Source organism: Pinus tabuliformis, chromosome 9 (assembly GCF_031772625.1).
Source record: "Pinus tabuliformis cultivar Carrire ecotype Pingquan chromosome 9, CPIR1, whole genome shotgun sequence".
NCBI lineage: Eukaryota > Viridiplantae > Streptophyta > Pinopsida > Pinales > Pinaceae > Pinus > Pinus tabuliformis.
The window spans coordinates 928,843,441-928,870,750 of NC_142307.1; the positions used below are offsets into that span (position 1 = coordinate 928,843,441).

The 27,310-nt window shown below is 40.6% G+C and overlaps 1 protein-coding gene across 1 annotated transcript in view; it reads left to right on the plus strand.

The window, feature by feature from the left end:
• Window positions 1-27,055, plus strand: part of LOC149151801 (uncharacterized) — a 36,955-nt gene extending 9,900 nt beyond the window's left edge. Inside the window, exon 5 of the mRNA XM_089443273.1 lies at window positions 26,915-27,055. Within this exon, the coding sequence (XP_089299399.1) occupies window positions 26,915-27,055 (141 nt within the window). The remainder of the gene's footprint in view (window positions 1-26,914) is intronic.
• The last annotated feature ends 255 nt before the right edge of the window (window positions 27,056-27,310 follow it).

Below are 27,310 nucleotides of genomic sequence, written 5' to 3' on the forward strand. Positions count from 1 at the left end.
GCTCATTATCCAGGAAGTCGATCTAGGAACAACCCTTTCCGTACTTTGAAGCTTGCATGCCTCAATGGCAAGTTTCTCACTTCCGGCGATAGGTTTACATCAATGGCCTTCGACTGAAAGATTTTGCGTGGTGTTCGATGCCAAGTCCCTTATTCACACCACGTGAATTGTACTGTAGTACCTTGAGGGTCATCATCATTATCGAGGATTCCTCTCGCACCTGTTAATAGCTTACATCATTGGTTGGTAATCATGCGATGTCTTTCTATGTTCGACTCGAGAACATCTCTCACATGGATCGACTTGTACTTTGAGTGAATATCGAATGAGATTGAAGACCCTATATCTAGTTTCATCCATCCGGGCTGTGATATATATTCAGGAAAATAAAGACATAAAATGTACATCATTGCTGCACCGATAATCATCCAATCAAAGGGATGATGGCTATACCAGAATCATCAGTCTGCACTCAGACGATTGTCTATCTTATGTACATGAAAATGAATTTATAAAGCTGAGCATGGGAATTCCCACCTCAGCTAGATCATGAAAATATTATGAAGATAATGCATTGTATTGTATCTTATTATAGGTCGCCTTCCAGCTCGAAAAAACTTTGGATCCTCATGATAAAGCATTTCACCCGACATCAAAAGATTAACGACCTCATGCTTTAGGGGGCAACTGTTATAGACATTTTTGGGCACTGCAACCCCAATCAAACATGTCCATAAAACAAGGGCTCCTAAGTCCCTAAAAGTGTTGTTCCATCCCCTAAAAGAACAAGGTCAGCTGATTACATCATCTCCCAGAAGTTCTCCATGAAAAACTACTCAGAACTGGTCAAAACTGGACCATCTCACCTACTCCATGGTCAAAGTGCACTGCATCCCACCTAAATGCACACGGGAGGTGCGATGCATATTAAAAAGCCCTTCTATGGGGTGCGATGGGCAAGAGTGGACAAATGGCAGAGTCAATTTGCGAGGTGGATGATCATGGAATCTTCCAGAAACTTCTCCTATGACACTTGCCTCTTCGCATTCACCCAGGGATGAGTAAGAGATCATCAATCTCCAAGTGGAATCAAGAACTATCAAATAGAGGACACTAATCAAATCTCAGAAGCTGACTCACCCCCTTGCAAACATATATATATATGGATCCCTCATCCCAGAGATCCAAAGGCTGGAATTTTGTATCTTGTAAGGAAGTGCTGCTGGTTTCATGGTGTAACATCATAGTGTTGGGTGATCGAAGCTTTTCATGAGGTGAAGAAGGGCTTTCTTGCTGACAGGATGATGCTGGGTTAGAACAATTGGTTTTAATCCTCTTTGATATTCTTGATGTTAATAAAGCTATTCAATTTTTCCTCCACATTCTTGTATGATTGATGATATATGCATTTGTGTGGTCAATATATATCTACTCCTATATTGTTTATGATAGTAGATCTCTGTTCTTGGATAATGTTATGCTGCTTTGATTCCATAGGTGGTCTTTGAAGCTAGGTAGATGAGGAAGCGAGTGGTGAAGATCTATTAGAAGGGAGAGGAATCAAGCAAGGAACCAAGCGCAATACAGAGGTTGGTCTCCTTTGTTCCCCTCTTATCTACTTCTCATAAAGGAAAGTGAAAATAGTTTTAGTTTGTTTGTTTCTAAGATAGATACCAGTCTTAGTGGGACTAGCAGCTCTGCATAGACACTAGATTTCTCGATAACACTTGATATAAATATGGTGAGTACACACCGAGGAGTGCACTCCCTTCATTTCTCAGTAGCTCCAAGCGAAGTCATCCAGGTCTTCCTTTAGCATGTTGCACAACTTTTCTTCTTGGAGAACAAAAAGAGATGGATTGATTTTCAAAGTTCTCTCGGGACCGAATTCTATGGTTTTGACACAGATAGGGTTGGAATTGTCTAAACATAGATCCACTTGATGGTTGTTTTTGGTTTCCTTTACTAATTCCTCTAAGGACATTGTACTAGGGGTTGGACTTTGGAGTATGTGTTTGATAAAATAATCTTCATCATGTTGTCCTCCTCCCATGGTTATTTCTAATGTATAGATTTGGGCGGAATAAACTTCATCTTCCTCCTCCTCTAGCCGCAAAGGTAAGTCATGTTCTAGAGATGGCTGAGTAGAAGGGTATAGGACTAACTACTTGGACATATGCCCATTCTTTATTGTCATATTTCCATCTCTGTAGCTAATGTAAGCATCGACAGTGGCTAACCAGGTCCTCCCAAGGATGAGAGGGTAACTAGTAACCTTAGCCTTAGACTGGAGAACTAGTAAATCTATAGGGTAATCCCAAGAATCAATCGAGACCATCACATCCTCCACAATCCCCTCAGGGGTCACTGTGGAGCGATCTGCAAGCTGCAGAACTGTTGTGGTCTTCCTCAATGAACCTTGGAGGTTGAGTTTGAGCATGGTGTCCTTGGTCATCACATTAATGGTAGCTCCAAGATCAATCAAAGTGTGTGGAAAGATGGTGCCATTTATGTGCACAACTACTACAAGACTTACAGGGTCCAAATACTTTGGATAGATTACCTTCCCCAACATTGAGTCGGATAGTTGTCCAATGATATCAATGGTAGGCGTATCTATTTTTCATCTCCATGGATGCTTGAAACACTTCTCCTTAATAAACTTGTTGTAAATAGGTACTGTTAGCCCCCTAATTGCTCTATTTTGGCCATTTTTCCCTTCCTAAATCATAACCATTTACCGTTGTTTTACCTCTCTTATACACCCTCATCTTGCACTAGTCCAAGAATGATGACATATTTCACATGAACTTTATATTTCATATTTTTAACTTAACTTAGCATTAATTAATTACTTATTATGTGATTTCTTGCTTATAATCACTCTTGTAACTTATCGATATCTCCAGTGATTGTTTGGTAGTCAAGTTCTTACCATGACCGTTGATCCCTTGATCACCACCTCGTTTTGCACCGCTTCAACCACGACAGTAGGATAGATATGAAGGTAGTCGAGCTCCAGCTATGACAGCAAGGCAATAGTAGTTGAGATCGGATTTATGAAGAACGAACAACTGGAGATTGGCTCCAGCTAGTTTTGTTAAAATGCCTAATTTTGAAGGCCGAAAGCTAAATTCTGCATATCGGTTATGTAATTGGTTAAACAATCTTTTTGGCCTTTGGCAAAATATCTATATAACCAGGAATGTAAATAGGACAAGATAGTTTTCGATAGAGTTTGTATAGAACAGAGATATAACTAGGGAGGCGGTAACAGGCATGTATTTTGTTATCACCCAAATCTAGGCTAGACTATGTATTCACGGATGTATTTGCCTCTATGAATTAATAAGAAAGGGAGCTCCACCTTATGTTTCATAAAACGTATTTCTATGTTTGAAAGCTGATGAATTGATAAAGTACTGAATAGCGTTTCTATTTGAAAGGGAAATGCGCTGGTTGGCTAGAGCCCATCCAACCCAACATGTTTACCCTATTTTCTGTTCTTGTAATTTATGTTTATACTGCCAAGTGTGATTTAATTTACAACACATGTATTCCTATTGAGTGAAAGTGGATCTGCAGCGTGAAGTAGTTAAATTTCCTTTTTTGCATCTGATTTTGGATTGGTTTTCTCACCCGATCCAAGCAGGAGAAACAACCCTGCACTAGTGCACGTTGGTGTGCTATTCATTTTTTGCAATTTTGTTTGATTGGCTTCCCTACCTAGTCCAAGCAGGAGAAATAAACCTGCACCAGTGCACGTTGGTGTGCTATTCATTTTCTGCAATTTTGTTTGATTGGCTTTCTTTCCTGGTCCAAGCAGGGGAAATAACCCTGCACTAGTGCATGTTGGTATGCTATTCATTTCTTGCAGTTTTTTTTTATTATTTGGTTTTCCCCACTTGGTCCAAGCAGGAGAAATAAACCTACACCATTGCACGTTGGTGTGATATTCACTTTCTACAGTTCTGTTTGATTTGGTTTTCCCGCCCTGTCCAAGTAAGAGAAATGACCCTGCACTAGTGCACATTGGTGTGATGCAACAAGCGTTTTTAGTTTACTTCCATCATTTTTCTTGCTTTTATTAATACTTCATGAAAAGATAAATGATATGGATTTTTTCTTTATTTTTGCACTCTGTTAAAATCAAGAACATTCATTTTTTATATGTTCAATTTGATTTCATAGTATATTAACACTTGCAGTAATTAAATACTTATTTCAATAATTAAATGCTAAATGCAAGAAGCTCTGATCTAGTGCAAGAACTAGTTTCTTGCCACAGGATCTGAGTGCTTTGAATCTGAGAAATTTCAAGCCCTTGCACGAAGTAAAATGCTTTTAGTACAGACACAATTTATACCCTCTACATAAATCTATTTTCCTGCACTAGTGCAAGACAGATTACTGCAAGAAGGAAATCTTTACATAAGATGGCTTGAAGGGCCCATCTGATGAGACTGCTAAAGTGTCTCTGCTAAAGAAAAACACACACTCGGTAGTTAATCAATAGTTAGCTAGAGTGATTGCCCCCTTTATTTCTAAATCTCTTTCGCAAATGCATTTTTCCTTGTTCCATTCTTAGATTATTTTGATGGTTCAAGTTTGTTATAGACATTTTTGTGCCTTACAGCTATAAGCATGAAATGTCCATAATCCAAGGGATCCAAAGTCCCTAAACATGTTGTTCCTACCCCTAGAGGAACAAGGCTAACAAACCACAGCAATTCACAGAAGTTCTCCACCAAAAACCACTCAGAAACAGTCAATTCAGGATCAATTCAGAGGCTCCACTAGCTGTCTGCGCTGAAATGCAGAGATTACACTGGCTAGGTGCACTGCAATGCAGGTAGAAGCACTACCAGGGTGCGCTGAGCGGGAAATGACAAATGGCAAGTTCATTCAACGAGGTGGAAAGACCCTGGAAGCTTCCAGAATCTTCTCCAATGACACTTGCCTCAATGAATTCGACTAGTGATGAGTAAGAGGCTCTTAGTCTCCAAGTGGAAGCAAGAACTGACAGAGGGAGAGGACACTAGTCAGATCTCAAGCTGACTCATCCTCTCTCCAAACATCTATATATGGATCTCTCCTCCATGAGATCCGGAGGCTGGAATTTTGTTATTGCAAAGAATTGCTGTTGGTTTGAGATTGGAATCATTGGGTGCTTAATGCTTTGAAGGGAGGTGAAGAAAGGATTTCATTCGCTGGGAGGTAGATGCTGGATTGGAACTCTCTTGGTTGTATCTCCTCCTGAACCTTGTTATTCATCAATAAAGCTATCTTGGTTTCTCCTATATACTGATGTGTCTTTGATGTATGATTGCATTAGTATGTTTAGTTTATTTCTAATCCTGAACTAGTTATGAATATAAATCTATGTCTTTGTGTAGTGTTCTCTTCTTGTGATCTTGCAGGAACCTATTGAAGCTGGGCGAGAAAGAAGGCAAGTAGCTGGGAACTCTCAAAGAGAAGAGAAACCGGATCGAGGGACAAACGGAAGACACCGGTTAGTCCATCCATCTCTCTTCATTCTTAATTCATAAAGGAAGAATACTAGAATAGCTGTGTCTATTTGTTGCTAAGGCACTGTCACACCTTAGGTGGATAGGATCGTCCTGCATAGGCATTTTTCCCCACAACAAATTGGCGACTCCGCTGGGGAGATCTGTTTAATCATTTTATTTGTGTCTCTGTCATTGTTTGTTTCATAGACTCAAGAGCAGCAATCGAACTGCATCTGTTATTTTCAGATGCAAAGTAGACAGCTGCTGCTTTGATCCAATCACTGGATTTATCTATGATCTGAACAATGGACTCACAAATGATTTGATGATCCTTTGTGATAGATCTTAGCCCTCCTTCAAATCATCCCTTTGATTGTACCTAATTGATAGCTTTGATCCGGCCAAAAACTATTGATTTAACTGCAAACCATAACCCAGAACCCAGAAACAACTCTCGTTTCTGCTTCAGCGCAGACTCTGTGAAGAGGTTCTGAATTTCAACGCAGGTCCCGTGAAGGCTACCTACGTTGAATGTCAAAACCTCTGTGTTAGGAGTGCGCTGATCAGTCTTTGCCTTGTGCAGCTGTGGCTCTCTGTTTCTTTTAGCTCAGTTTTATCTCTGTTTTTTGCAGCCTGTTATCAGTCAGTATACCTAACTGAAACTCCTTTTCTCTGCTTTAATTCCGCCTCCTTTTGTACAAAAAGACTGTGAGTGTTTTTATGTGTTTGTGGCGTCATTTACAGTTTTCCTTTTCCAGATTGAAATAGTCGACCTGTATCCCTTGATTCAGATCTGTTGATTTTGATCTTAGGAGAGAGTTCATTGGCTGATTGACAGTTGATTATATGTTTACTTTTGCTTTTGGTTTGAGTTTGTCTCTTTTAAGTGTCGAAACAAGTGTTCATTTCGAAAGTCATAAAGTGTTGTATTATCTTCTACCCTTTCTGATTTCGAAAAAGTAAACTTGTTTGTATTTGTCATTTAAAAGCAAATACAAAGTTGTACAAAAAGCTTTCTTTTTAGGCATCAATATTAAGAGAGCAGAAAACAAACACCTGCATTGTGCATTTGCATCTTGATAGTTTGCATGCTTGATTTAGGAAAAGTTCTTTTAGAGTGTGCTGATTGCTCTTTGAGAAAAGATGGTGTCTTTCTTTTCCCTTTGTAGCTAGGATTTTCATTGTTGAAAAATAGATAAAATTTGTTTATCATCTTTTAGATTGCATTTAGGAGTTGTATCTACATCTCGTGGTGAACCTCAAAAGGAAAACTTCTAAGAAAGATCAACCTAAAATAAATTGAATGAACTTAACAATGCTTTGTAACTTAACGCACAACATAGAGGTCTAGGCTAGAGACGTGTTCCGGCGTCGTAAAGCCTGGTGACTGTTGATCTCGCTGATGGTGGGTGATTCCTCCTGAGGGACGATAGCGCTAGTATGGATTGTGCTCCCACGTACAGTCGAGTATATATTGGGAGACCCCTATAGGCATAAAACCTTTATCCTTAGGAAGCCGTGTCGGCCGCCCTACTGATCGCAATGCACTGAACACAACATTCAGGAAGATTGACCGCCCGTACCTTAAAAAGTATTCTGCGGTTTTGCGAAAAGTTTGGCACACCCTCTACCTAGAAATCCAGAGCGGTTCCTTTTGGCCTTTTTCAGACTCTATAACGGAAAAAGTCCAGCCGAGCATTTGTCACTTCGGGCTCGTTAAAACATCGAAGGAGACTAGAGTCATCTTTAGCTTTTTCTCGACTCTTTAAAATTGAAAAAGCAAGTTGTGTCTAAAGCGTCTAAAAAAAATTCATTTAATTCGGAAACACACTTTCCCCTTTTGTATTTTGGTTGATCGAGTAATCCGCAATCGTGGAAGAAAGTCAATTGAAACCCCGTCGTTCGCGGAGGCTTACGAGTCAACCGTCTTTGTCTCCGGAATCGAAAACAGTACGGACAAAGCGAACGCGTTTAACCGGTTCGAAATCTCCTATCAAAGTTAGAACAAGTGTTCCAACAACATCTGAGATTCCGGTTACTCCAAACATTTTTGGAAACCCTGCCTCTACAGAAGAAGTTCAACAGCCATAGAGGGACAGTGATACTGATCCTAGTCTGAGAACAAACACTTGTGTTACTGAACCAGTTCCATCTGTAACCGGTTCAGAGAGTCTTGTTCTTCAAACATCTGTCGCTATTGATTCAACCCCTTCTTCGGCACCAGAAATATTTTACGGACCTGACGGTCTTCCCCTTCCACCTGGTTTGATTGCGATAGAGGAAATTGTAGAAGATCCGCAAGCAAGTACTCGAACACATTTTGGAGTCGGGGTCACTCTTTTTCCTTCGACATCAGAAGTTAGTCTACCACTAGTGGAAGTTCCTGTAGAATCGCTAGGTAATCTCTTGGATAGACTCAAAATGTCTGAACAACCGTCAACATCTAGGACTGTGTCGAATGACACAGCGACAACAGAACTCCCTGCCGTCACTCCGACAATGTTTGCCGGCATACCATCTATCTCGACTAGCTCACAACCGCTAGAAGGAGTCCACCCAGGGACTATTTCGACAGTGTGGTCCGTTCCTGTTTGTTCCTATGGAATAATATCCGGCAACTCTTATGTTGAGACTCGCCAAATTGATCCATTTGGAGGTCAATTTGGGCAATCCAGTCCCCAAGGGCAGACGATCCCCTTGAGTTCCAGATTGCCACCGTATGGGGGGCAGTATGCCCTTTCATTACCCCCTCCGGGAGGATATCCATACGGGAGTTCACAACAGTATTCAGGTTATACTGGAGTTACATCAAGTGGTTGGGTACCTATGCTACCTCAACAACCAAGGGTTGTGTATTCTATGCAACAATGTGTACCTATGTCGAACATCCCGACCACACCGTCTATTGTGACAGTGTCGCAAGTTCAAACGTTGCCTGTTGTATGTCAACCTCAGATTTCCCAGGTTGTAATGCAACAGCCCCTTGACCCTGTGACTCAACCACAATCACCAACTGGTGGGATGACACAGGTCCAAACGGGTACAATTACCCCACACCTTGGTCCAACGGTTAGTATAGCGCAACAGAACATGGCTTCGCAACCGTGGCTGGTGCAATATCAACAACCACAATTCCAACAAGTATACCAAGGTTCTGAGCAGCAGATCTTTGCGAACAGTGGACAACCGTACATTCAAAACGGTCAAAATCAACCACTTTACGGTGGTCATGTCCACCAACCGTATCAGTCATACCAGCATCAATTACATTATGCTGGTATGCAAAGGCCAACTGCTCAGGCAATCCCATCGTATCCTGGGTATGCTTCACCTAACCTGAATCAACAGTTACCATTCGTGGCAACGTTAGAGTTACCCGATTTACACCGGTTAACAAACGATCCAATTGCTTACGCCCCTTGGTGGCCAGCGATTCCTCACAAACTTCCTTCAGACATTCCTAAATTTAATGGAAATCCAGGTGAAGACCCATCGAATCACGTGATGACATTTCATCTATGGTGTTCATCAAACACCGTAAACGATGATTCGATAAGGCTTCGCCTTTTTCAGAGGACGTTAACGGGTTCAGCGGCAAAATGGTATATTGAATTGCCTAGAGCTTCGTTCGACAATTTCAGCACCTTAGCCACGACTTTCTTAACCCATTTTCAATTACCGATAAGGTATGAAACAGGAACGGAAATCTTAACCAACTTCAAACAGACAACAGCCACTCACATATCTGATCATATACATGAGTGGCGACGTCGTCGTAGGATGGTAAAAATGTACATTCCCGATCAGCTATTAGCTGAATGGTTTATCAAGTCGTTACTTCCTGCTATAATGGAAGATGTGGCAAAGGGGGGAGTCGTAATGGAAGAGCAAGTTATCGCTCGTGCGCAGTATCTAGACTTAGTCTATACTCAGTCTGGCACGCTCTACGACAAAATACCTGACGCCCCTAGACCGTAATTCTCAATTCCTCCTCCTCCTAAATCAAACAATGACTCTCATGCCGGTGATGGCGTGATTGGCACGACAAACGCGAAATCGACAAAGGCCAACTCCAAGAAGGCCCGTAAGATTTCGGATCAAAATGCAAAAGACGAAATTCTTGCTTCAGAAGTAAATGTCGTATTAGCAGATAAAGGCAGAGAAACCAAACAACCAGGAAGAAAGAAGAAGCAAAGCAAAGGGAAGAAGAAGAAACAAGGAGAGTCATCCCCTGAAAAAACTTCTTCAAACCCTCCTGGAAATAGGAAACCTCCCCCCTCGGGGTGTCAGATATGTGATGAGGATCATTGGACGAAAGAATGTCCATACAAAGCTGAGCTTAAAAGGTTCTTTAAGAGTTCGCAAACCTCAGCTGTGTTAATTGATCCGTTTCCAAATCCAGGTCAAAATATGGTTGATAGTGGAAATGCTTCCTCGTCACAAGTGCTTATGTTGTCAGTTTCCAAGCAACAAAATGATGCTTTGATTTCGACAAGGAACAAAGATTACGGGAATCCGCAGCTGTCGAACGGCAAGGAAAAATATCAACCAAGCAGTTCGACAACAACTTCGACAGAAGTTGTACCACCCATCATTCCTGAATTAACAATAAAACCGCCAAAGGGAGTAGTACACAAGTCGACATTTAATCCTCGCGCCAGAGCAGTGTAGCATTATAACATAGTGGAAGATTTGGCCCAATCGCCATCCGCTATGTCGACTCTTGAAGTACTACAAAATTTCCCATCCCAAAGGCAGGCTTTGTTATCAGCCATTGGTGGGGTTGATCCTAAGGATTCCAATATTGTATCCTTTGACCACAAAGGATACGATCCTCAGTTACCAGCTCAACTAGCTTTCCTTATCCAAGTGAAAGCCCTCAACAAAACTGTTCACAGAACAATTATTGATGAGGGGGCATCTACATGTATTATGTCGATGAGTTGCTGGAAAACTTTAGGATCTCCAACCTTGTCGCGATCCTCGACAACATTAAAAGCATTCGACGGAAGGACATATACCCCGTATGGTATCCTAAATAACTTGAAGGTTGAACTAGGGGGAAAAACAGTAGAAATAGATGTTGAAGTCATCGATGGGAATCTTGATTACAAAATCCTACTAGGAAGACTGTGGATCTATGCCATGGTAGCTGTTGTATCGACCTATTTTAGAAAGATTGCGTTCCCCTTTCAAGGGGGGATTACGATCGTCGACCAACAAAACTTCCTCCCTAATGGTTCACAAGTTACAGGAAGCATTCCCATGATCCATGGAAGCCCCCATTCGCTTTAGAATATCGGAGTAGGCCTACTAAAAGATCCTATACTAATGGGAACTTTCGCTTTTCCACCTCCAATCGATTTGGCGGAAGTAGCGTCGATAGGTACCTGCAATATGATATCTTCCACGAAGATGTCAGAAGACGATATCGACATGGATCATGAAATGGTTTTGCCCCCAAGCCCAATAGAAGTATTGTAGCGATCAATGTTTCTGGCATGGGAAGCGAACCCAAATCAACGCTCATCAAGCATTTGGGTAGATAGGTCTAGAGAATATGGTACCCCTTTAGATCCTTGGTCGCGAGTGCATGGAACCGACGAAGGAATTCTACAATCAATGTTGATTGAAGGGGCACCATGGAATGATTGCCACCATCGTTCCCTTCTTCCAGATTATGAAGAAGATACTCAAGACGACCTTTATCACCCTTCAGTTTTTGAATTTCTATCAAATACTGTAAACACGGTGGATTCCGAGCGAAACTTATCCAATATTGAAGAGACTATAGCCATAAATATCTCGACTAAAACAAATGTTGTAGAGAATATTTATGTCGGCAAAGGTTGTTCTCCTTCAGAACTGGAAATATATAACGCTCTTTTTCGCGAATTCAGAGATGTCTTTGCTTGGTCATATGATGAAATGCCAGGCATCGACTCGAGTATCGTTGAACATGAAATTAAGATGTATCCTGATGTCAAACCAGTAAGACAACGGCTTCGGTAGGTGCACCCCAAGAAAGCCGCTGCAATTAAGGCAGAAGTTGAAAAACTTCTCCATGCTGGTTTCATCTACCCGGTTCCTCTAACCGATTGGGTATCGAATATTGTCCATGTTATGAAGAAACAAGGGACAATTAGAGTGTGTGTCGATTATAGGGATGTAAATCAAGCTTGTCCAAAAGACAACTACCCTACACCCTTCATTGACCAGATAATTGATGAATGCGCCAGATGTGAAATCTTTTCATTCATGGATGGATTCTCTGGGTATAATCAAATAAATATCCGCCCACAGGACCAGTCAAAGACTGCATTCATTTGTCCATGGGGCACATTCGCATATCGAAAATTACCCTTTGGTTTAAAGAACGCAGGGGCGACGTTTCAGAGGGCAATGAATTATGCCTTCCATGACATCAAGAACATCGTTCAACCTTACCTCGACGACCTTCCGGCTCATTCGCGAAAGTGGACTGATCATCCACAGCATTTAAGAGCGATATTTCTACGTTGCCGACACTACAAGATACGACTCAATCCACACAAATGTGTATTTTGCGTCAGTTCTGGTCATTTACTCAGCTTTGTAGTCTCCAAGGATGGGATTCGTCTCGACCCTTGCAAGGTTCAGGCAATCATCAATTTGCCTCCACCTTCAAATTTGCTTCAGATTCAGAAACTCCAAGGGAAAGCAAACTTTCTGAGGAAGTTCATTCCAAATTACGCAGAACTTGCTAAAGGTTATACTCGTCTTTTGAAAAAGGATGTACCTTTTGTCTGGGATCAGGTGGCGCAAGCTTCCTTTGACGCTTTGAAAGATTCTCTATTAAAAGCATCATTAATGTATGCCCCGGACTACCAAAGAGATTTTAACCTGTATCTGGCTGCAGCGGATATGACCATTGCGATGGTTTTAGTTCAAGAAGTCGATGGAATCGAACACCCTATATATTATTTAAGTAGAAACTTAAATGATACAGAAAGTAAATATTCTTATGTCGAAAAACTAGCGCTTGCAGCTGTTCAAGCGATACAAAGGTTTCGACACTATGTCCTCTTTCGGAAAACTACCATTTTGTCTGATTGCAACCCCATGACTTATATATTGTCGCGACAGTTGTTGGGGGGAAAATATTCAAAATGGATAGCAATCCTTCAAGAGTTTGATCTGGAATTCGTAAAATCCAAATCAAAGAAAGCTCTAGTTTTCGCAGAATTATTGTGCGATCTCCCATCGTCGTCCAACGATGAAACATCCGAAGAATCAATCGTGGACGAAAATTTGTTTCTGATATCTACAAGCAATGAGTGGTATGGAGATATAATAATTTATCTCCAAACCCAAAAGTTCAGGCCTAACACCTCTCACTCAGAACAAAAACGTATACGATACCAGGCCAAAGACTACATGATCTTCGGTGATACGCTTTACCATCGTGGTGTCGATACGGTTCTGAGAAGGTGCCTCACCCATGAGGAAGACGAAAAAGCCCTGAATGAGTGTCATTCAGGCGCCTGTGGGGGGCATCAATCTGGATATGCTACAGCACAAAAAATCTTACGAGCAGGATACTTCTGGCCAACCATGTTCAAATATTGCATAACCGCAGTCAGAAGTTGCCATGCTTGTCAGATTTTTGATAGCAAAACCAGAAGACCACCCGCTCCGCTACAGCCAATAGTAGCTGTTGGGCCTTTCGCCAAATGGGGCATCGATTTCATGACATGTAACCCCACCTCGACCGGGGGGCATGGGTATATTATAGTCGTTGTTGACTATTTTACCAAATGGGCCGAGGCGATGCCTACATTAGATAACACTGGTGAAACAGCTGCCCTTTTCTTTTTCAATCATGTAGTCGCCAGATTCGGCATACCACAGGCTATAGTCACAGATCATGGATCGCATTTTCGCAATCACATGATGGTCGAATTAGCTGCCAAACTAGGGTTGTCTCACGACAGCTCTACCCCATATTATCCACAAGATAACAGACAAGTTGAAACAATCAACAAAGTCCTTAAGCGCATGCTGCAAAGGATGATTGGGGTTCACAAAAGAAGATGGCACCTAATCCTGTACTCAGCTTTGTGGGCTTACCGAACATCGGTAAGGAATGCGACTGGGTTCACACCTTTCCAACTGGTCTATGGCCTGGAAGCAGTCTTGCCAGTCCAGTGTGAAATCTCGTCTCTTAAACTCGCAATTGATCTCCTCCCCGGAACTTCAGAAGAAGAGGCCCGTTTCTTGGAATTAATCCAATTGGATGAAACCCGTCGTGATGCCGCGTTGGCTAACGAAGCCCATAAGAAACGAGTCAAGGTGTAGTTCGACAAAAATGTCAAACCCCGTGTCTTCTCAGAAGGTGACTTGATCTTGCTTTACGACCAAGAATCCGATAAGCTGGGAGCAGGTAAATTTAATTCTTTATGGATGGGCCCCTATATTGTTAAACGAGTGTTAGCAAAAGGAGCCTACGAGTTAATGGATTATGACGGAATTCCACTGGCACAACCCCGTAATGGGTTGTACCTCAAGCGTTACTATGCTTAAATAGTAACCAATATGCTTTTGTTGTATTTTGTTTTCACTAAAGTGTTTGTTTTGGTCGAGTAATCCACCTTTTTACATTTATTGCAGATTTCAAACCTTTTGGAGACATGTGTTGGATATGCCGATGGAGTGAGTCGTAGTTCGCGGAACATGTCCTCCGCAGCCTGGGCCATTTTTTATCCAAGCAGCGAGTTAGTAAGTTTCAGAGGTGTATGTATTGGGCAATCAACGAATAACATCGCTGAGTATAGCGCGTTGATAGAACTGCTCTCTGATGCCATCACCCATGGTATACGCCGACTAATCGTCAGGCTAGACTCACAACTCGTAATACTACAACTCAATGGTATATATTCCGTCCGAAATCCAGCCATTTATCGCATGTTTCTAAGGGTTAAGATTTTGGAAAGACAGTTTGATTTAATTCAATACCAGCATATTTCCAGAAACTTAAACACATTAACCAACTCATTAGCAAACTATGTGTTAGATAGACATTTGCGACATTTATAAAAAAGAAACACATCATCAATATTGTACATGTGGATCACATAACTCAACCAGAATAAAACCCCGAAAATCAATATATATATATATATAAGCTGTTTATGGTTTACATATAATGTTCTGAAACCAAGACAAAATCTGTCACATGACCCAAAAACTCAAAAGTGCTAGGGGGCACCCTAGTCTAGTGATGCTTATGATAGCACGTCACGGCTTGTGCGATCATGCATAAGAGACGAGTCCATCGTCTAGGCACACCAGTAGTATGCCGCTGCAACTGTAAAGGTAACTCGTCGATCCTCACATCTGGAATGCCGAGAGTAAGGCTCTCAACCTACTCCTGCACAGCTGTACGGATCTCGGCCACATCAAGGTCACGAAGAATAACCCTCCCAGCAGTTTCCCCTGCTGGGGCAGCGGCTGGCGCTCTCGAGCGAACTGTTGGACGAACACGACCAACATCTGCATGCACACATGAGTTTGATTAAAGTCTTGATAGAATAAAGCACAAGGACATTATAAATAAAAATAGTAAACAGTGAAATGGTTGAAGATTTTACCAATAGCGCCCCACTGCTCGCCATCCGGCAATACCAAATCCGGATCACCCCGGAAGTCCATGCCAACATATGGATACTCGGAATAGACCATCTCCTAACGCTCGAACCACCTGAAGAAGGTATCAGTGAAAGAAATCTGAGATTGACCGGCATGCCTAGACATGTGATCAACCCATCTCTGCATGCGTGGTTCAGTAGGAGAAGGCAAGTCGAGTGCAATGTACTGTGGCTGCATCAGTGGTATCTTCTCCAAAGCAAAGGCGGTCAAAATAGAACCAAACCCAAAGTTCTTCAACTTCCCGTCCTTTACCTTGGTTAACTGACTTTTCATCTGAAGAAGTACTGCATCACACCAGTTGAATATTTTCGGTTGGAGGCACTCCAAGGCATGCTGCACATAGGATCTGTTGGCTACGTGAAGAGACGCGCTACCGGCCATCCTACCAATAGTATACAAGATAGACCTGAGAGACCTGTCAGCAATCTCACGGATAACGATCTTGCTGTCTTTGCTCAGCTGAGATCCTTCCCTGCAATACTGGCGGACGTAATCTCTCACAGAGTCACTCCCTCGGGCCGAACCTGACAAAGAAATGGGGGCACCCCGCCTCGACAAGCCAGTCAAGAAGTAAATGTCTACTACGGTCAAGGGGATAGATTTTCCCCTAATCTGAAATACTTGGTTGATAGGATCCCAAGCGTCGAGCAAATACTGCAGTAGGGAGATCTGTTGTCTCATGCTAGAGATACGGAAGAACTTCAGCAGGCCACAGTTCCGCAGCGCGTTCACCGTGACAGGATCATGTAGGGAAATCATGTCCTCTTCTTCATGTTCTCGTTCTCGCCATGTAAGGGTCATTTTGCTCCAATAATCTCTGAAAAACAAACATGAGAGGAGTTAGATCCTGGATTTGATGAGAAACTGGCAAAATTTTCATCAAAAACTGTGCAACAAAACTCTTTTTCTGCGCCCAGCGCACCTAGCCAGTGTTCCACCTGCGTTGAAGGTCAAACTGCCTTCATACAGCTTGACATTCAGCGCAGGTTTCGAGTGAACCAGGTGCGTTGATGGCAGAGCGACCCAATCAAACCCCAGGGGCTCAGGAAAACAGGAAAACAAGCACAGAATGTAGAAAGGAAACCATGAAATGAAAGAGCTCAAGTTTAGCTCCTACCTGGTCCAGACGGCGCCGAAAATTGTCCACAGAATCTCCCGGAATCAGCTGGTGAAAATCAAGGGGGAAGAGGCACCTCCAAAGCTCCAACGAACCAAGTTCAAATGAAATGGTAAAATGAGAGGTAAAAACACTTTTTAATTGCTTTTTACGTAGTTCAAAGCAAAATATTAGGGTTTTAATCTCATTTTCAAGCAAATGTTATTCATTTCTAACTAGTTTGATGCAGCAATTGAAGGTACAGTACTATCTTTGAAAAGGGCAAAGCTAGTTATGGTAAAAAATCAAAATTAGACCATATTAATCGAGCAGTTTTAGCACGCAGTTCATGCTCGTTAAAAAATAAACGCAAGATCCGAGCAGTTTTAGCGCATAGTTCATGCTCGTTAAAAAATAAACATAAGATCGAGCAAATGTTTCCACCCGCGTTTAAGCTCGTTAAAAAATGAACTATTCCGGTAAATAACCACCGTGAATGTAATATCATCAGCCATTAAAGCCTTGGTCGTGTTTGCCCATCACCTCCACTTTTCCATTGGCCGATCATTCACCTCCATATGATTGTTTACCCATTTTGAGGAACAGCTACAAAGAGTGATTTCACTAGCCATCCTTGTGACACTGCCATGATTGGAAAATTCCAACCCGTACCTGGAATCAGCTGCTAACCCGTTTTATCACTCGTTCCTCAAAAGACGAGTCTTCTTTAAGATCTTTTCATCTGACTCATGAAATATGAAAAGATTGCCGAGTTTTGGCCTTCCAGCTCGATAAAGTGACCGGAAGAGCTATCCCTCCTCTAGATTTTAATCTTTTTGGACCTGAGGGATTATTGTACAAAAAGATTGAGCGCTTGTTTTATTCGGCTCGTTAAAGATATCGAAAATTCATCCCTTTTGTATTGTTTTATACTTTTTCAGACTTAAGGGATTAGATGAAGAAAAAGGACTTTCGGAGTTGACTTTACGTACCTTTTTAGACTCTCTAAAAATGAAAAGGACCGAGTTATCTTTGTCATTAGACTCGTTAAAAGCATTAAATAGCGACAAACTTGTCTTTAGACGAGAACGAGTTTCACTATCGCTAGGCTCGTTAAAACATAGCGATGGGCTTGCCCGAAGGGAAAGTTATAGAACAAGCATATGTTATCCTCCTCAAGCTTGACAAAAATAAAGAGGTATTGGTCAGCAATGAATGGGGAAAAATTGGGAGAAACTCAAGAAAACTTTGATGGTAGCAAGTCGCTCTTGAACATGACACTTCCACTCCGTGCCTGAGTCGGGTTGGGTTGTTTCATTCACCGGTCACATCACCATGGTCTCGCCATACCATTCATATTTTGGGTAATGCTACCGATCCATCGCATAAGTGTCGCCATATGTTCAAGAGAAGTCATTCAGAGAAGTTACCTGTGTCCCATCCACTACCATACATTATACTCTTTCATGACCGCCGCCCTGAATCATATGTCATCAGATCGTTTTCACCTCCATCAAAATCATTAGCTCCGTTCCGTGTCATTGATGTGGGATTCATTAAGGCCCTCCTTTGACGGATCACTTCTTGTCGACATCAGCTCATTATCCAAGGAGTTGATCTAGGAACACCCCCTTCAGTACTTTGAAGCTTGCATGCCTCAATGGCAATTTTCTCACTTCCGGCAACAGGTACACATCAATGACCTTCGACTGAAATATTTTGCGTGGTGTTCGACGCCAAGTCCTCTATTCACACCACGTGAATTGTACTGCAGTACCTTGAGGGTCATCTTCATTATCGGTGATTCCTCTCGCGCTTGTTAACAGTTTACATCATTGACTGGTAATCAAGCGATGTCTTTCCATGTTCGACTTCAGAGCAATTCTCACATGGATCGACTTGTACTTAGAGTGAAGATCTGACGAGATTGAAGACCCTGGATCTAGTTTCATCCATCCGGGCTGCGATATATATTCAGAAAATAAAGACATAGAAATGTACAACTTTACAGCACAGATAATCATCCTTCCAAAAGGATGATCGCTCTATCAGAATCATCAGTCTATCATCAGAGGATTGTCTATTATATGTACATGAAAATGAATTTATAAAGCTGAGCATGGGAATGCCCACCTCAGCCAGATCGTGAAAAAAGTATGAAAATAATGTATTGTATTGTATTGTATTACAGGTCTCCTCCCAGCATTGAAAGAACTTCGGATCCTCCTTATAAATCATTTCACCCGATAAACGGCCTCATACTTGAGGGGGCAACTGTTATAGACATTTTTGTGCCTTACAGCTATAAGCATGAAATGTCCAAAATCCAAGGGATCCAAAGTCCCTAAACATGTTGTTCCTACCCCTAGAGGAACAAGGCTAACAAACCACAGCAATTCACAGAAGTTCTCCACCAAAAACCACTCAGAAACAGTCAATTCAGGATCAATTCAGAGGCTCCACTAGCTGTCTGCGTTGAAATGTAGAGATTACACTGGCTAGGTGCACTGCAATGCAGGTAGAAGCACTACCAAGGTGCGTTGAGCGGGAAATGACAAATGGCAAGTTCATTCAACGAGGTGGAAAGACCCTGGAAGCTTCCAGAATCTTCTCCAATGACACTTGCCTCAATGAATTCGACTAGTGATGAGTAAGAGGCTCTTAGTCTCCAAGTGGAAGCAAGAACTGACAGAGGGAGAGGACACTAATCAGATCTCAAGCTGACTCATCCTCTCTCCAAACATCTATATATGGATCTCTCCTCCATGAGATCCGGAGGCTGGAATTTTGTTATTGCAAAGAATTTTTGTTGGTTTGAGATTGGAATCATTGGGTGCTTAATGCTTTGAAGGGAGGTGAAGAAAGGATTTCATTCGCTGGGAGGTAGATGCTGGATTGGAACTCTCTTGGTTGTATCTCCTCCTGAACCTTGTTATTCATCAATAAAGCTATCTTGGTTTCTCCTATATACTGATGTATCTTTGATGTATGATTGCATTAGTATGTTTAGTTTATTTCTAATCCTGAACTAGTTATGAATATGAATCTATGTCTTTGTGTAGTGTTCTCTTCTTGTGATCTTGCAGGAACTTGTTGAAGCTGGGCGAGCAAGAAGGCAAGTAGCTAGGAACTCTCAAAGAGAAGAGAAACCGGATCGAGGGACAAACGGAAGACACCGGTTAGTCCATCCGTCTCTCTTCATTCTTAATTCATAAAGGAAGAATACTAGAATAGCTGTGTCTGTTTGTTGCTAAGGCACTGTCACACCTTAGGTGGATAGGACCGTCCTGCATAGGCATTTTTCCCCACAACAAAGTTGCCTTTTTCTCTCTTTAGTTTGATTCTGCAATCTTTCCTTTAAAAGAAGTAGGGATTGACATTAGAAATATTCATACCATCTCTGGCATTGCCTATGCTTCATCTCTAAGTTTACGAATCCCCCGGGTTGACAATTTAAGTGTTGAGGAGTTTGCTTAAGTGTAATTCCTACACCCAACATTTTGGCGCCGTTGCTGGGGAAGCAATTTGATTTGGTAAGAATTTTTTGATTATACAATAGAGGTAATTTTTCATTTATTTTTTTGCAGGAAAAACTTCTTTGAAGGAATTTTACTGGTGTTGATTGATTTCTAACAACATTTTTTATTAGAAATTGTTTTGTTATTTTTCTTTCTTTTTGAAATGAATGACTAAAAAAGGTAGGGGTTCAGAGCCCACTAAGGGCTGAAAGAATTGTAAAAACAATTCTCATTTTGGGTCTCCTTTTGTGAGGAGGAAGCCCAATCCAATTCAAACCGATCACGCAGAAACAATCCACCTAGATTTTGGTGACAACAGCTCAGGTGTGGTTCAGTCTGTTCGGAGCAAAAGGGAAACAATGGCAGACCATGAAGATCATATGGAAGGGACTGGTGAAAACCAAGTAGGTGGGGAACAATCCACTTTTGTGTTTCCAATTATGGACCCCAATATTGTGGCACAAATGAATAATATTCCACCATCAGCTCTCCCTCATTTCCCTGGTAAAGTTCATGAAGATCTTGACTCTTTTTTATTCAAGTTTGATATTTTGTGTAGAAGTTATGATTATTCAACTGATGCTCAGAAGCTAAGATTATTTCCTGTTACTCTCAAGGACTTAGCTTTATGCTGGTTTATGGGATTAGGAGGAAACACTATAGCCTCTTGGGAACAGATGAAGAGAGTGTTTTTATCTAAATATCAAGAATATTGCAAAACTTGGGACATGCAGGATGAGATTTTTACAATCATACAGGATGATGATGAAACTCTTGAAGATTACCTAGAAAGATTTATGTATATTTTACAAAGGTCGAAACTTAAGCTTGATTCCAGTACTATTAGAACCTTGTTCTTAAGAGGACTTACTGATAATGCTAGAAATAATTTAAATCTGTTAGGACAAGGTGATATTTCTCAGCAAAATTTTGAACGAATATGTGAATTATGCAGGAAATTTTCAAGAAATCAGTATAGATCCAGTAGAGGAACTTGAAATAGAAGTAGAAAAACCGAATTTACTAATGCTATGATTATTGGACTAGAAAATAAAATGGAAAACATGAAAATTGACATAATGAATACTGTTACTAAACAATTGGACTCTTTAAAATTTCAGCAAAAACTCATAAAGGAACAACAATCATTAAGTATTTTTTGTCCTATATGTAGAGACAAGCATCCTCCTAAAGAATGTCCTCTTAATTTGAAAGAAACTAATAAGTTTGCTATTTGTGCAGAAGACCATATCACAGAAAAATGTCCCTCTATACTAGGACTTAAAGTTGTATTTATAGGGGGATAGCCTGAAGCTGAATACTTGTATGCTATGAGAGCAAAAAAAGATTGGCCTCAGGCAGGTGCAGGTATGGCTCCTGAATTTTCTCCACACTATTTTGGTTATAACTGACATGCATATTCTTATCCTAACGCTAATCAGCAGTGGCAGTATGGAAACCAATATCAGCATGGGAAACCTTCTCAACCATGGCAACAATTTTGGAGAGGGCCAAATCATTCTCCATATTCCTACTAGCCACCGATGCAGTCATATCCATCTACACATACACCTTATTCAATGCCTCAACCTCCAAGTTAGTCTACTCCACCATTACCTTTACCTCCACCTTTTCGACCTCCTCAGTTTCCTGCTTAGCCTATGCCCAATCCTAACAATAATAAAGAAGTGCAAATGATCTATGTAACAAACCCACCTTTATTCAAGTACCAGTCTATTCTAGTTGGGCTTCTTGATATTCAACTAAAACCGGGAAGGACTATAACAACAGAAAACCAAAAGCAACCTAGAGTGATTTTTGAAGAGAAGGAAGAAGAGGAAACTCTTAATCATTCTCTGAAAGTTGTCACTAAGCAGCCCTTACCCTCTGAATCCTTGGCACCTTCTTCCAACTAGCCTCCCTTCCTATAGAGGCTAGTAATGGAAAGAAGTGAGCTTGTCTCTGAGACTAGCTTGGCATCGGAGCTTTAGAATATTTTCATTAAGATAGCTTTGCTCCAAGCCATCAAAGAGATCCCTATTTGTACCAAGATTATTAAGGAACTATGTCTCAAGAAGCCTAGGAGGAAGAGATTGGAACCCCAAACCATTCAATTTGTTAGTAGGGCAGCAGAGTTGATGACGGGATGTGTGTCTCTGGAAAAATATACTGATCTCGGAAACCCTGTTCTCTCAGTTCAGATTGGTAATGTCCTTGTCTCTAATGTTCTTATAGACCTGGGGGCAGCCATTGATGTCATGACTAAGCAAACCGTGGATCAACTTTGGTTATCTCATCTTCGCCCTACTCCCACTATGCTTGAATTAGCAGATAGATCTAAAATTAAGCCAAAAGGAGTATTGGACGATGTGATCATCTCATTAGATTCTTGGGAATATCTTGTTGATTTCATTGTGCCTCAGCCAAAGAACCCAATAGGAGGACATCCCTTGATCTTGGGTCGACCATGGCTTGCTACAGCCAATGCATATATTGGATGTTGTTCCGGTGATATGTATATTTCGCATGGAGATTCTAGGAAGAAAGCTACCTTATACCCCCTGCCAAATCCATTCAGGACCTTCGAGATACTTTATGGTTAGATCAGAGCAGTGATGAGGAGACTTAGCCCATTTCCTTTATCCATTAGCATACTCGGTCCTCACAAGAGGATGAGATTCAAGATTTCCTGAATATTCTAGACACTATGCCTAATTTTGAGCTATTGAGCCAGATTTTCAGCCTAGATTTTCAAGATAACCATGATTCTCATTCTTCTGCACCACTGCATTTGACCACACCCTTAAGTACTCCTGAGCCTGATACTACTCTTGTTGGGATTAGCCTGGTAAATCCTTGTATATTAGTTTAGATTTGGACTCATCTCAGCGAGAGGAGCTTGTGAATTTGTTGAAAAACCATCTTAGTGCCTTTGCATCAAGCTATGAAGATATGAAAGGTGTCCCCCCTGAAACTTGTACACATCCTATCTATATTTAGGAAGGAGCCCGACCTGTCTGATAATCCCAAAGGCGAATGAATTCAGATCTAAGAGATATTGTGAAGGAAGAAGTACAAAAACTCTTGGATGCTAGTTTTATTTATCCTATTTCCAATAGTTAGTGGGTCTGTCCATTAGTGCTAGTACCTAAGAAAGATGGAAGATGGCTTATTTGTATTGATTATCGAGAATTAAACAAAGCCACTCTTGAAGGTTACTTACCTCTCCCTTTCATTGACCTGGTGCTTCATGCCCTTGCAGGAAAAAATATTTTTCCTTTTTAGATGGCTTCAGTGGTTATAAACAGATACAGATTGCACCCGGAGATCAGGATAAAACTACTTTTACATGTCCATGGGGTACATTTTCTTATAGAGTGCTTCTCTTTGGTTTATGTAATGCCTCGTCTACCTTTCAAAGGGTAATCCTAGCCACTTTTGTTGATCTAGAATTTGTAGAAATTTATATGGATGACTTTTCTGTGTTTGGTGATTCTTTTCAGGAAGCTCTCAAAAATATAGAAAAAGTAGTTCTTCATTGTTAGGAAGCCCATCTAACCTGGAGTGACAAGAAATGTAGTTTCATGTGCAAATCGAGAGTGGTACTTGGCCACTTGATTTTTAGTAAAGGTGTCCAGGTTGATCCAACAAAGATCGAAATCATTCTGCATCTTCCTGCACCCAAAACTCAAAGGGAAGTAAGAGGCTTTTTAGGACATGTTAGTTACTATAGGAGATTCATTGGAAAATTTTTCTAAGATAGATGCTCCTCTTTTTCGACTTCTAGATAAAGATAGTGAATTTTCATGGACCACAGCTTGCCAACAGTGTTTTGAAACATTGAAGGAAAAGTTAGACATGCACCAGTTTTGAGAGGTCCTAACTGGTCTCTGCCTTTTCATATTTCATCTGATGCTTCAAATTTGGCTATTGGTGGAGCTTTAGGACAAGAGGAAAATAAACAATCCTATGCTATTTATTATATTAGTAAGAATTTTTCTTCTACTAAATTAAATTATACAGTTACAGAGAAAGAGTGTTTAGCTGTAATTTTTGCAATTAATAAGTTCAAGCACTATATTACAGGATATGAAGTATTTGTACATACTGATCATTTTGTGATTAAATATTTGATGAATCAACCATTAACTTGTCGTAGAGTGACTAGGTGGTTACTATTGTTGCAGGAATTTAATATTACTATTGTTGATAGACTAGGAAAATCTAATGTTGTAGCAAATTTTCTTTCTAGATTAGATAATCCTAGTGAAGCAACTCCTGTTAATGATGAGTTTCCGGATGAACATCCTTTTTCTATGTCAATAGATTCCCCATGGTTTGCTGACATTACTAATTACTTGGTTACTTGGAAAACACCACCTCACTTGTCTGCTCGTGAAAAGCGGAGAATTGTTCAGAAAAGTGCTGCATATTCCTGGATTCAAGGAGATCTCTTTTACACTGGTCCAGATTTGATTATCTGTAGGTGTGTAAGAGAGGAGTAAGTGTTTGACATATTGAAATCTGCTCATGATGAACCTTGTGGAGGCCACTTCATTGATAAGCGGACTGCATATAAAGTATTCCGTGTTGGTTACTTTTGACCTTCCTTGTTTAAGGATGCCAAACAGTATGTCAAGCATTGTGATAGCTGTCAGTGAATGGGCCAGCCTAATCAAACCAATGAAATGCCTCTATGCCCCCATGTTATGATTGAGCCATTTCAAAAATGGGCTATTGATTTTATAGGGCCAATAAATCCAACATCATTAAGTAAAAAGCATATCTTGGTTTGTACAGATTTTGTTACAAAATGGGTAGAAGCTAAATTTGTTTCTTTTGCTACAGAAAAAGTTGTTGTTGATTTTCCTTTTACTGAAATCTTTACTAGATTTGGTGTGCCTAGAGAAATTGTTTTTGACAATGGTCTGCAGTTTATTTCCAATCTGGTAAAGGGTGTGATGGAGTAATATAAGATTTGGCATAGGAAATCCATGCCATATCACCCGCAAGCAAATGGCCTAGTGGAATCCACGAACAAAGTCATCGAGTCCATTCCTACAAAGATAGCCAATATGCCTCAGAAGGACTGGGCTAAATGATTACCAAAGGATTTGTGGGCATATATAACCACTTAGATAAATAGCACGGGACATACACCATATGAGCTAGTATATGGCAAACAGGTTCTGTTACCAATTGAATTCTAGATCAAAACTTTCAGAACTGCAGTTCAGTTCGGACTAGATCTTTCTAAGGCACAACAACAATGTCTTCTCCAGTTAAATGAGTTATATGAATTTCATAGGGATGATGTTCAACAAAACATACTAGTTCAGCATCGACGTAAAAGGTTGCATGATAAGTCTATTCAGAAAAAGCAATTCCAACCAGGTGATTGGGTGCTCCTTTATGATTCCAAATTTAAAATACTTAAAGTGAAATTCCATACACGTTAAATGGGACCTTATGAAGTGATCCGAGTATTTGATAATGGAGCAGTAGAAGTTAAAACTATTGATGGACAAAATTCAGTATTCTTGGTAAATGGACACAAGTTAAAGAAGTATTTTCGACCACCTACCAGGAAATATTTTACACAACAAGTCCAACAACAATTTGGGATGGTAGTGGTGAATGGTAATACCAACCTTTTGAAAACATGAATTCTCTTTCTTCTTAAAAATAAAAATAAAAAATAAAAAAATAAGAAAAAAAGTAAAGAAAAAATATTTTCCTGTAATTATGAAAATCAGTTCGCTGACATGATTGCAGAAGGATCAACCTGAAAACCAGCTTGTTGGCAGGAAGATCAAAAATTTCTAATAAAAAGAAAATGTTGCTTGATCTTTAGATATGCTAGCTACCACCAAGTAAAAGCAGGTTCAACAAAACCAACCTTTATACAATTGGGGTAATTAGCATGGATATTTTTACTCAAGTAACGCTTAATTTTTGCTGCAGTTATTTTTTCTTGCACCAGTGCAGGCAGACCTTCCAGAAAATTTTCTGCCTTTCTTCATATTCCACTTTCGTAATATTCCCTCAGTTTTCTTCTTCAATCCCAGAATGATTAACCTTCCCACATTCTTCTAAATTTACCCTGTCCACTTCGAAGAAATCCCACTTTACCCTTGAATTTTATTCCCTATCCCACTTATATTTATTCCCTCTTTTGGTACTATTCCTAGAATCCCTATAAAAAAATTCCTTCCCATTCTGAAAATTCCCTTTTCCCACTTCTTTATTCCTTCATGAATTTGTTGCAGGATCTTGCACACAAAGAGCAAAAGGATATGCTCTAAAGCATCAAAAAAGGGCGAAGCAAATTTTTAGTATAAGTTGAGGAAGTCATGTGAAAATCTAGCCTATATTTTATTTAAATTCTCTGTTTTTAGATATTATGCTTGCACTAGTACAAGCATGTTACCCTATATGATAAAGCAAGCAGAATGGTACCAACAGAATAACATAATTTAAGCGGTGCAAGCAAATCAGTGCAAGCATGCACCTCGTCAGCAACATAGTACAAGTTATTTTTATAGCATACGACATAGGAAAGTGGTTATCATGAAAATTTAGATGAAGTCCTTCCATTTCATCGACGAGTACTTATGCTAACTAGGACAAAATTATTTAAAGTACAAGGTGTTTTTTAAGTTAGAAATCATGATCTTTTTAATGAATGCTAATTTCTTTTTTGAATTATGAAGCAATGTGGAAATGTTTTAACCATTGCTTGGACATAATTACCCCTCATTTCCATAATCCTAAACGTCCTTCACTCATAATTATTACCTCATCTAGCTGTTAAAACGTCGCCGCAAGTACCAATCTGGCCTGACCTCAAAGATGTCGTGCATCTACGGTGAATGAATCGGTGATATGATGGAAAGGATGGTGGACAATAGGATTTCTATTTATAAGGACCGATTTCCCCAGTATTGCATGTAGAAATGCAGAACTCGACTGTTCATAGCTATTAAGCAGCGATGCCGCCTGTTCGGAATGAACCCTCGTCTCTCAGCAAAATAGAGCAGACCTCCGAGTATCGCAATAGTCTTGCACTATTGTGAGACTCAGGGTTTCTTCCATTTCTGTAGAAGTTTGATGGGCATGATAAAGAAGTGGCTTTACATTTTGCAAGGAGTTTTAGCAATGGCCGAGTGAAGATTGGGCCTCTCAAATTCAAAGTTACAGAAGAATTCATAGCAGCAGCGATGGGCTTAGAGAACACTGGATAACAATGGCTTAAGAATCAAAAGCTAGAAACGAAATGGTGGTAGCATTTTTCGTTGATAAGAAGATAGAGGTAGAGTGGAAGGTAGTAGTTCCATGCAATGCCCTCTTGGATCAATGGAAAGACCTCCTTTTCATTCTACAGAAGTTTGTGACTTGCAAGGGAAGATCCACCCGCACCTTGGTATACCATTTTAGAATGTTGCAACATTTTCAAGCCGACCGACACATCCGGTGGAGGATGAATTTCCCCTATTTCC